We start from the raw sequence: 12,820 nt of genomic DNA, 5'->3' as shown, positions 1-12,820 counted from the left end.
ATGTTGATGAAATGAAAGTAGGACAACAAATTATTGGTTAGATGCTACATAGGATAGGCACTTTCAAGTAAACAAGAAATAACATGTGAAATTAAAATTAGAATTCACAATAGAAAAGATGGATAAAAGACTTGTTCAGTTATCATCTCATGTTCCTTATTATGATAGATAACGTGATTTGGGACATCAACACCATTGTCGTGTAGAGAAGAACAAAAACCATCCAAAGCCACTATGCAAGGCACAGCAGATGAAAAGATAGAACATGTTCTACAAGACTACAAAAACATTATCGGATGACAGGAGCTTTAAGAGGCCAGAATTTAACTTGTAATCATCGAATTGGCATCAACAACACAACAAATCCTCCATTTCGCATGCAGAGAAAACAATTCTTAATCGCACTTTCTTTTGCAATAACTATTGAGGTCAATCATTACGACATACTAGGTTGTACTTGACGAGGCTAATCTTTATGCATGGGCAATTATATGTGGCTTTGTCAAGGATGAAATCAATTGGAGGTTTAAGAATATTGTTGGGAGACAACAATAACGAGGCAAAGAAGAAAACAACAAATGTAGTGTACCGAGAAGTGTTCAGGAATTTGTCTTCATGATAGTTTCATGGTTATTCACTGAATGTAAAGTACTGTTGCATGTACTAACATTGTAAAATGTCTTCTACAATAGCATATGTCAATGAAATGATTGTGTGGTTGTTATGCAATTGATGATAATTTAGTTTCGCTGCAACAATTTGCAGTGAAGTGTCATCTTCCGCGCGGGGGAGTGAACGCTAGTTTAAGAAGGAAATAGATATTGATTAATCATGGTACTTACGGCCAATAATGCTGATTTGTGATGTCCCAACCACCTCGGTACTGTCGAAAACGCCTTAGAATATCGGGTCTTTTGGTCCGGTTTGCCGCCAATACAAGAGTTCCGTGACGCGAATCAGTTTCAGGGCCTGGGGCAAGAGCCGCTTGCTCGATTTCGTTCTTCCATGGACCCAAATTTTCTTCTCCTGAAAACCCAACAAGCATGATTAATTACAAAAGCTTGTAAGAGAAATCACTGAATCAACAACCGTGCAAATTACGTCACAAAAAAATATTAGTCCGAGAAGAAAGAAAGAAGCATCCGTGTTCATTGGCCAAGAAAATGTACCTTCCATTTCTGGGACTCCAAATAAAATCCAGCGACAAAAACAATGTTCAATATGGGCTTAGATTGTCTTACAGGATCCAATTTCTTGAAAATTCAGCAAACATGAAGCTCAAAATTCATAAGAATTCGATCTTTCCATTTATAAAAAAAAAACAGAGGAAGGGGGAAAAAACTCATGAGCTCTCCGGCAGCAAAACTAGATCTAAATCCAACCCATCACAGAAGCAAAATCAGAGTGAACAAGAAGAATGTCATGGGAAAAAAAAAAAGTTGAAGACAATTCCAAGACGAACCTAGGATGAACTTTATGGAATGCCCCGACGACCCAATTGGAGACGAAGCTGATATCGAGCTAACCAATACGGCGAAGAAGAAGAAGAGCAAGAAAAACGAAGACCCATTAGTGGAAGCTGCTTTCATTACGAATTCCCGGCAAGAAGAACACTCTCCAGTCATCTCTAACACTTAGGCCAAACCACCATTCTAGATTCTGAGTACAACCCCAAATCTCAGCACAAGAAACAAACACCAGCACAGACCATGTGGAGCTGCTACTGTTAGAATCTGTTAAGCATTGTGCTTACTAGGGTTCTACCGACATATAGATAGAGAGAGAGAGGAACTACCACAGAAATAGATCAGTCACATGGTGATGGGACAGCAATGATGCAGGTTGATGAAGGGAGGGAATAGAGAAAAGGCGGGTGTAATTTCAGTGAGAGTCAGAGTCGACCAAAATCTTCCAAGCCGTGTCACCAGGGAAAGTAAGGCCAGCATACGTGGCAACATTTCATGTCGCTAATGCTTTCTTGTTGAAAAATAATTCTTCATATCATTGTTTTAATTAATTATATACAAAATGTTTAATTTTTAAATATAATTCTCATATTATAACTGAATTTATGTTTATAACCGGATTCTTCAAAAAAAAAAAATGCTAAAACTCAAGATGTACCTATCACAATTTATTTTCTTTTGGATTTAAATGTCATTCTTCTTAAATTTTCTTTATTTATTTTTTAATTTTCAATTATAATATAATTTCTTATAAATTTTATATTTTATGTTAATATTTATATTTTAGCAATTTTCATTCTGGAGTAATGTTTAAAAAAATGTTTATCAAACAGGAGCAGACAAGAAAAAGAAGCTAAATGGACGGCGTCCGGCGTGAAAACTGCCTGATGTTTAATGTTGGATAGTTTCTTAAATTATTTTTAAAATTGTCAGGATTGGGGTGATTTGGTAATTTTGAGACATCTAAATTTTTGTGGTGATAAATAATAAGATTCATGATGTGAATCGTTTTAAAACATGGTATGGGATAATTATGTTGAAGTCTTACATTAAAAATTAATTATTATGATATATATTAATAATTGAATTAATAAAATTATTAATGGTCTTAATTCAATTATTAATAAATTTTATAGTAATTATTTTTTTGAAATCTGTGTGTAATTTTCTCTTATGTTTTTTGTTTCACTTCATGTAATTTAAAAAATTTAAAACAGTTTTGTTAACATTTTTTGTTATGTCCTTATTTATATAAATAACATGGAAATGTTTTCATGCATTAAAATAAGAAAAATTTAGTAATATGGTCAATACTTTAATATATTAATTGATGGTATTTTTCTTGCCTGCTTGGTTGTGTTCGAAGACTGAAAAATCATGGTTTTGAAGCCTAAATCACGTTTTACTGACCATCTGATCGACCTCAATTTTGACCAATTCCAGTTTTGCCTAAAATCATACTTATAAATTAATTTTACTTAAACCAAAATTTGGGAAAAACTTAAAACCCTTTCCATTTAATAGTATCCAAGCAAAACAAAACAACATATTTTAAATCTGGAAAAATAATTAAAAAAAAAGAGGAGAAAAGAAAAAAAGAAAGTGCCATTGGATCGGAGAGGCCGATGCTGGTTTTCATGGGAACAAGCAAAACTGATATATATATATATATATATATACATTTTTTAATTAATTTTACTTTTAAATATAAACAATTTAATATATAATTTAACTGATAGAATTATTTTATTTTAAATTAAAGTCCCCAAACTATTATTAAAAAGTAAGAGATAAAAAGATAAAAAAATATATTATATTACTTTTTTATTTTTTACTTTTTATTTGAGGATTATATTTAAAATTTCATTTATGTTTATTTCTTATACTTTTATTATATTGATATTGATGAGATTGATAAAATAACTAATAAATAAGATCAGAGGGAGTATATATTTCATGGGAATAAATTTTTTTATTAATGTACAAATTTTTTTTAAAAAATAGCTTATATTTCAGACCATATATCTTTTTATTTTAGTTATTTAATTAAAGTTAAAATAAAATTAATAAATATGATGGAGTGTCATTGGGTCCAGCGTATTGATGATGCTGTTTCATTTATTTCAACGACCGGCAAGAAAAGAATCCGATCAGGCGAAGGGGATGGGTCCCACAGTGCTGGCGCGTGCAAAGCAATGAGAGTACAAGTGGGCACGTGACTAGTGTCAGATAAGGCTATGTGGGGCCCCGTCTTCTGAGGGGATTGAGAGGATCCGAATGAGTGCAACAAAAGAAAGCGCACCGTTTGCCGCACAGGATCCTCATGCTTCTCGGCTCTCGCGGCCTTCTCACTTTTCTTTCTAATTACGCGGAATAATTGTTGTTTGCCAATTTCCACCTTCCTATCGTGTCCTATGTAACTACAAGCAAATTTTAGACCCCTTTGATCAGGTACATTAAAAATGTTCGGTAAGTACACCCTCATGTCCTGTTACATTTACTTGGTGACGTGACGTGTACAAATTAATACGATATAAAGTATTTTTTAAAAGATTAACATTAAAAAATATAAGTATTTTTTAAAATATAATTATTATTTTTTTAAAAAAATAGCTCTATTAAATAAATTACTTTATATTTATTTTAAAATAAAATACTTTATTAAATAAAAATAAATTTAAAAATATAGGTCTAGTTTAAAAACAAAAAATTATTTTATTAAAGATTAAATTTAATTAAAAATACTTTAAATTTTGAACAGAAAAAGTATAAAATACTTAATTAATTATGTTTTTAATATTATTATTATTATTATTATTATTTAGATTTATTAATTATAAAGGAGAATGCAATTTGAAAAGTTTTCATTTAAGTACATTATTATTATTATTTAAATTTATTAATTATAAAGGAGAATGCAATCTAAATTTGAAAAGTTTTCATTTAAGTAAGGGTTTAAGTAAAAATTTATTTTATTTTCAGATAAATTTAATAGTTTAAAGCTTATTTAAAATTATTTTTATTTTATTGTTATAAAAACTAGTATTTTCTAGAGCATGTTCTAAGAAAAAAATAATTAAAATAAATATTTTTTACATTCTTTCTTGTTTTTTTAAAATAATAATCTTATAACACATAAAAAATATTTTAATTTTTTATTCTTCAGAATAATATTTAATTTTTTTAAATATTTTTTAAAAATACATTATCAAGCAATATTTTTTTCTGAAGAGAATAAAATAATAATTCCATAATACAAAGATGTTTTCGGTTTTCTATTCTTTAGAATAATATTTATTTATTTTTAAAATATTTTTTAAAAATATGTTATCAAACAATTTTTTTATTCTAAAAAACATAAAACTATTTTTAAAACAAGTTGTCAGAGAAGCCTTTAATCATCTCTTCTTAATTTTAACGAGTTAGTTGTTATAATAGAGATAGGTGAGACTAATATAATGTTATTTAAAAAAATGGAAAATATATCATCTCATTTTTTTAAAAAAATATGTTATCTATTTCCTTCATAGAAAATATTTTTCTATCTGCCAGCCATGCACCAACACTGTATCTTATTTTAGGAGAATTTTATTAGTGAAGAATAATCAATGACAATTAAATGCTCAATAATTATTTTTAAAAAATAAATTTCAAGTATCAATTCAAATTATTGCAATTTTATAATTTTTAATTATAAATAAAACATTTAAATTTTAGATGTAAATTTTTAAACATTTAAATTTTAGATGTAAATTTTTAATTTGCAGTTGAAATTTCTACCAGTAACTTTCTTAATCAACATTTATAATTCATTTTTTTATATAATTTGAACGAGCACTTGATAATTTTTTATTTTTAAATTTTATTATATTTTTTCTTTTATTTAAGGAAATTGAATGGAAAAGAAGGTAGGGAAAGAAAATTGTTTATGAGTTTAATAGGAAGATTGGTCAAACGGAGCTGTAAAATCTTAGAGGAGAAAAACTGTAAAATAAAAAAGAAGGGAAAATCAATTAAAAAAGTTCAAACTCAATTTTCCATTTTATTTTCAATTGAACTCATTAAAATTTTCCCTGTCCTCCTTTCATTTCACTCAAATCAAACAGATCATAAATCTTTTTTTTTTTAAGAAAGTGTCCTTCTATAATACATAAATATCTTTTATATTATTATGAATATAAATAAGAATTCCTTTTATTCCCACACAAGTTACTTTAGAATTCGTTACCCATGCATTTTAAAATAAGAAAGAACAATTTCTACTTCAAGATGAGTTATCACTGCATAAATTAAAATTTAAATGTGTTTTATTTTAGAATTTATTAGCACATTCATATAAATAACCAGTGTTTTATTTCATGATTTTTATCATTTTAAATATTAAAAATATAAATGACATTTTTTCCCCAAAATGTATGCCTATACACTTCGTGCATTACTGCATTCGATGTACGCCTATCCAGAGTATGAGTTATCTAAACATTAAAAACTAACATAGAAAATAAATAGATAAAAAATATGTTAAAATGATATAACAATATATGTATCTATAAAAACCATACATCAAAATCAAATTCAAGCATTAGATTTGGCTGATTTGCACTTTTTTTTTTCCTCCCTGCAATAATGGTTAGTATGTGAGAAAAATATGCCAAGTATTTTTTTTCAAAAATTTAAATTACAAGATAATGTTTTGATAAATGGATGTGAATTTTAGATTTAAAATTTTATATTTAAATGCTCATATATTTAAAATATTTTGTTTGAACAGTGTAAACAATTTTAAAGGAATAAAAAGTGAGTTGAGTCTAAAACAAAAATAAAAATTAAGAGTAATGAGTTTACATTTATTTTTTAATTAATGAGCAATGAGAACAAGAGACAAAAAGCATATGAGAGTGTTAAAGATATTAAAAACTTGAATAAAACTAGAGAGTTGGAGTGGCTAAAATTTTAAATAATTTAAATATGAAAATAATTTTAAATTATAAATAAATTATAATAACAAATATATCTAGGTTTAAATCAAATCTAAATTTAGATTCATAAATTTTTATATGTATAAATGAAAGATTTGCACTCTAAATTGATATCCAAATAATCATTAATTTAAGAAAGAATTATGTTGAAATTCTACATAAAAAAATTAATACCTTATGTCAATTGTTAACGAGCCTTGCAGGTAGTAATTAATTTTTTTATGGGACTTATATGTAATTTTTTCTTTATCTAATGCAACATTAATAAAAAAAATTAATGTCACATGGTAAGTGAGCGTGAACACGTGGAACCTTCATTTGCTCCACTGTGTCTTTATTGTTATTATTTAGATGTTGGTATTGGTGTTAGTTATAACTAACACAAAACGTCTAATAACATTATCTTACTTTAATTTATGCTTATGTATTGGCTTATGTAATAATTATGTTGTCAAATAAAAAGGAATTATTGAAGGTAGAAAAAAAAAAGAATTAGGTAAAGGTTTCTTAATATTGCAACTGAAGTTAAAATAATGATAGCAAAAATCTTTGTAAAATTATAAGATTTTTTTTTTTTTTAGCAAAACAACGTTGGGGTACTAAGACTTAAAATTATAATGTTGACAGCTTATCAATTTTAGAGATAAATGAAAAATTAATACAATTTAGTTCACCTCTAAACTATAGGTATAAGAGTATTTGTAATCTTAACCTCATTTTTAATATAATATTATTTCTCTTTAACTTTTAAAAATGATGCAATATCACTTCTTACTATTAACAAAAATTAATTTTAACCATTAGTTCACTAAAATAAAAAATAACTAAGAAAAATTAAAAAAACTTATTCAATATTAAAAATATAATTGATGTATAAAAAATTACAAGTCATATATAAATTTTTAAAAAACTAAATTGAGTTGTTAATATTTAAAAATAATTTATAAATTTTGGATGAATATTTATAAATAATAATATTTCAATTATTACATATTTTAAAAATTAATATTTTAATAATATTTATTAAATTTTATTTAACAAAATTTTAGGGTGCTCAGTGTTCTTAAAAAAAAATTTAAAGTATTCAATGATCTCAAAAAAGGAATTTATGAGCAAATAAGTGTCAAAGAACATGGTTATAGTCCTATTTGTTATGTACGTGGGCTCCACATGTAACAATCCAAAGTTTATAAACAAATTTTTCACAAATTATTAGTCTAATAAATTATTTTTACATCATTGAATTAAAACTCTATCATGGTAGAATAGAACTTATCATATAAATAAATCATTTTACAATTAGCCTATTATGGTAAAAAAAAATTTAATATAATGCATAAGCTCTATCATGATAATTGAAAATACATTTATAATAAAATTTTACCTAATGAAAAATAATGTAAAACAATTCATATCAAGAAAATAATTTTAAAATTAGCATTTGGCGCAGAAGCTTGTCTGAGGTGGCAAAATCCCAAATAATTTCTAAATACAAATTTTTTGATATTGTAATGTGACTCAAGTGTACATCCGAAACAATATACCTCGAGTCCTATTTAAATACTAATGCTTCATAAACAATCCTAGTTCAACAATACTCAAAACGGATCCACATAACATTCACCATAATTCAACAATTGTCCTTAACAAAGTATAATTATAGGATGTACACTTGTTCACATTATAAATACCTCTTTATTAAATACTTAATGCTAAATTTTGTTATGTTACTAATATTTTAAAAAGCAATTAGGACCATGAGAGATAGACAGGATCCCCATTCATGATATTCAAATCAAGTCAAGGATCAAGAGGGACAAACATGATCCTCTTGGTTGTCTAAATGTAGCTAATAAAGGATTAGAGTCTATATTTTCTATAAAATAAGATATGTCCTAAGTTGGCATAGGATATATTGCACAATTCAAAATAAGAGACAACATAAAAGGTGTTGTCTCATACACCGAAGTTATACTTTTGGTGCTTCCCCAGCCAAACTCACTCTTGTAAAAATATTAATCATGTGGAATGAGAATTAAAAGTCTCAGTAACCAAAAATTAATATGTAATGATGTATATAAATGTAACTAATTATGTGATTGTTAAGTGGACGCACAAAAACATTTAATCAAATAATATTTCTAAACAAACCAAATAAATATTTAATTGCATGATTACACCTTGTATCCTCCTTTCGTTTGGCTAAAGGTGAGTTGGACCAAGCTACATGTCACTCATTGGGTCCAATGAGGACTTACCATGTGGTAATAATCAACTAGATAAAAATTCCTAACAATACCATATATTAAAATACTCTAACAAGTCATGCATAATTTAAACAACTGAACAAGAATATAACTGAAAATAATATCTTGTCATAATACACATATACAAATTTTAACCCACTTGGCAATAATTTCAAACAATTATACCCAAGTATTTATTTTCAAATAAATTATAATTTTTTAAACAACAAATAACACATAACAAATCCCACACACACCTATCACAACATATTAATAATGGTTACTTTGTGTCTTGGACAATAAATTCTCCTTCACAACTCCTCTTTCACCACTCTCTTTGTCAATAATCTACACAATTATTTCATAATATTATATATTAATTTCACATTGAAATTAATAAATAACTCTAATTTAAAGAGTTAGAAAGTTTAAGCCTAAGACCCATATTAACACTAATTTAAAGTTTGTGCCTCATTTAACTTTCCAAAATTCCTTCCTAGAATTTTCATATCTTAATAAACTATATTGAAGCCTCAAATCATTCCTAATATCACAATTTCATCAATCCATATTCCAAAAATTCATCCAAAAATAAATTAAAAATTTAAAAATTATCCTCAAGCCTCAAATTACCATTCTATGGCCTTAGAAATGCCTATTTATACTCAAATAAATATTTAATAATAAGAAATTCATCCCAACATCTTAGATCCAACATAAATTCAAGCATATGGATCTAGAATCTAACCCAAAAATTCTTAAATTTGAGTTTCAACATCAAAGAAATATTCTATAGTATTTATTATATCCCTAACAACTTTACATGTATTTTAAATTTATCATAACGTCAGATTAATTATTCTATAGAAAAATCCTAATCAGGATATTTGCTTTACTCTATAAAATAATCATATCATTAGAAAGCTATTATTATTTAGGAAATATTTGTAGAATGAATTTTGTAAATAAATAATTTTTTAAATGCTAATATAAACTGAAAAGTTAGAGCATACTTGAAGGGGAAAAAAAATGAACACTCCTTGCATGTGGGAAGATGAAGCAACATGAAATGTAGAGGAAAATAATATAAAAATGGGAAAGTTGGTCCCATAATTATATTAAAAAATAACTACGGATTTGAATGAATTATTCAAATCCTTAGGTCATGAGTTGTAATTTTTACAATTTGCAAGTCAACCTTTTTTTGCTCTTGACACAAGATTTGACTAAGTTTTATAGTGTAGGAGTGTTACATCTTAGTATCAAAGCCTCACGTTTTGAGGCTCTGTTTTGGTGATATCAATTTAAACTTTCATTTGAAACTAAGATTTTTTGTTTAGATTTAATATGTGTTTATTGTGTTAGTGTGATGCATTGCATATAGTCAGTTGGTAATATACATTGTTATGGTACTTCTCATTATAAGACAATTATATTATTAAGCTAACTTTATTTTTATATATTATGCATCCTTTAAGAAGGAAGAGAAGATATCGGTCATTCATAATAACTTAGGGTCCCAACATGAGCAACCACCACCTCTATTGCCGAATGAGGAGCTTGACTTAGCAGAACTGAGAGTGCATGTAAAGACCTTGACGTACAAGGTTCAAAGATATGAACAAGGGTTGACAAAGCTTAAGAGGTAAAAGGTTGCTGAGAATGGTGATAGAGCCCATATTGAGAGTCATATGGGGGAAGGTAGTTCCTCCCATCCTACTATTCTGAGAGATTATGAGCTAAGGAGGGAGGAGACTAGGTAGGAGAAATAGAGAGCCCTACCATCCATTACTGATGTGTGGGAAACTTTTAGGAAGTTTAACCTTCCCACATTTGGTGGTGACCTTAAACCATCTATGGTGGAGGAATGGGTGAAGAGAATTGAGACAATCTTCAAAGCAGTCAAGTGCACTAGTAACCAAAAGGTGCATGTAGCATTGGTGCTCCTAGTAAAAGGAGCAAGAGATTGGTGAGAGACTGCAAGGCCTAGGGATGATTCTATACTCACATGGGAAAAGTTAAGGAGAAATTGTTTAGGCATTACTTTCCATCAGAGTTGAGGCTTGAGAAGGAAGCTGAGTTTCATGCTTGTAAGAAAGGGAACCTAGATGAGGACATGTTCATCGACAAGTTTTAGGAGTTATCTAGATATTCCACCCACTTATGGCATAAAGGTGATTTTGAGTTAAAGGCTAAGCGCCTATTGGAGAAGGTAAGGTTAGAATTGAGGGAGCAGTTGGATCATCTAGGTATTCGAGACTAGACGAAGTGTAGATAAAATTATAGATAGTAGCCCGCAGTAAAAGGGAGGTACAGAGAGAGAAGAAGGGGGATTCATATAGTAGACCCCTGACTTTCCCCCAACCTATTGGAGGCATTACGAAGAAGAACCATTAGGGCTCAAGCGACTCGTGGAGCCAGGGAAAGAAGAAGGCTTTATTTTAGAAGGGCTAAGGACAAAGGAGCCACTAGAGTGACTATCAAGGGTCACAGAGGGGCCAAACAGCGTTTGTCCCTACCCCGAGTATAGCAAGCTCAGAGTAGTGTGCTTATTGTAGGCATCGTCACTCCTGGCCATATTGGGTCTGTTACATTTATGGGAAATCCAGTCACATTGTGAAGTTTTACGTGAATAATCACGATCCAAATATGAAGAACCCCTCCCAGCATCTTATTGTATCCGACTGTGTGTTTGCCCTCACTCAGGGCATGGTGAACTCCCCATATATCATTAGAGGTAACATCAAAATCGTTCATCATGATATAGTTTCATTATTTGGTTCAGGTGCTACATACTTTTTTATTTCTGAAACTTGTGTAAAGAACTTTGTTTTGCCTATGTGTGTACCACCTTTTGATATGAATGTGTCTACTCTTGCGGGAGAATAAATAAGGATTGTCAAGGCATGCCTTAACTTAGTAGTCGGGTTTGAAAATTGAAAGACAACTATAGACTTGACTATCCAACTGTTGAAAGGTATGGATGTAATTATGGGAATGAATTGGATGTCTGTGAATGGTGCTATCTTGGATTGCAAAAAGAGGAGTGTAATATCCTCTTTCTCTAAACCACGATTAACTCCAAATCTTAATTAATTAAGAAATTTGATTAAAGTAAAATCAATTTTACCAAGTTTGTAAGTAAGTTATAAAGGTAGTGTCCTATGTTTTTAAAATAAAAATCCATTTCAAAAGATTTTAAAATCAACAAATCAAAGTTTATAACTATGTGAAAGCAAGAGACCATTTCAAGAATCAGTGCATTTGCTAAAGAGTCAAAAAAACAAAAAGATTCTACAAAATTTGAGATGTGCGCTGCGACTTGTTGAACATGCGCTATGGCTTGTTCGCCTTTGTGCCATGTGCCGTAACTCGTTGCATAATGCATCGTGGTGCATTACACAGTTCATGACAACAAATTTCTGCTGTCAGTTTGACAGTTTGATAGTTTATGGGGAAATTTTTGATGCACCCTTTTCTTTCATCCAACGTCTAATTGATGCAAATTAGGTGTATATGTAAAGTTTTTTTCGATCTCTAACTAATGGCTTTCGTTTCATAACCAAATTATTACACATTCAAAATTTGGACACTTTTTTTAAAACTTGCACTTTTACAACATTTTCCACAAAACTAAATGTCCAAATCATTCACCAAAAGCCAAGAGCCATTAGCACTACTTTGACCACATACAATAAATTAAAACTAACTTGTGCAACACACCGCATCATATAAAATACCTATATTTCATAATTTCAATACTCAACCCCTTAATCTAAAAACATAAAAGGGGGAGTTCAATTACCTATTTCATCAAATATTTTATAAACACCACATAATATACCTAACTTTTACTTGCATTAGTATTTTGGTCCTGTTACAGATATCACATTTCACAAACACACTCCCTAGGGCCCAAAATATACTCATAGCTCATGAAACAAATAATGCAAGTAAGACGCAAAAATGGATAATTCTTAATTGACAATTTCAATCATCGTATACACATAAATACTCAAAATAAAGAGGTCTACTAATAGGATCACAGTCCTATGCCTTTGGTTGTTTTTCTCTATCCAATCCTCTTGAGTTATTCCCTATAATATTGAAGATGTGGGGTAAGTACAAT

The 12,820-nt window shown here is 28.8% G+C and overlaps 1 protein-coding gene across 1 annotated transcript; it reads right to left on the bottom strand.

Annotated features, from left to right (window-relative positions):
• Positions 1 to 838: 838 nt before the first annotated feature.
• Positions 839 to 1,842, bottom strand: LOC129310802 (uncharacterized). Its single transcript, XM_054952713.1, has 2 exons — positions 1,463 to 1,842; positions 839 to 1,026 (listed from the first exon to the last, which is right to left on the bottom strand). The coding sequence occupies exons 1-2, from the start codon at positions 1,623 to 1,625 to the stop codon at positions 839 to 841; spliced, it is 351 nt and encodes a 116-aa protein (XP_054808688.1). The 5' UTR covers positions 1,626 to 1,842.
• Positions 1,843 to 12,820: the final 10,978 nt, after the last annotated feature.

This window comes from Prosopis cineraria, unplaced genomic scaffold, assembly GCF_029017545.1.
Source record: "Prosopis cineraria cultivar Desert tree isolate PC_DT_omini unplaced genomic scaffold, ASM2901754v1 PC5, whole genome shotgun sequence".
Lineage (NCBI taxonomy): Eukaryota > Viridiplantae > Streptophyta > Magnoliopsida > Fabales > Fabaceae > Prosopis > Prosopis cineraria.
The sequence above is the reverse complement of the archived record's forward strand: the minus strand, read 5'-3'. Positions and strand labels throughout refer to the sequence as shown.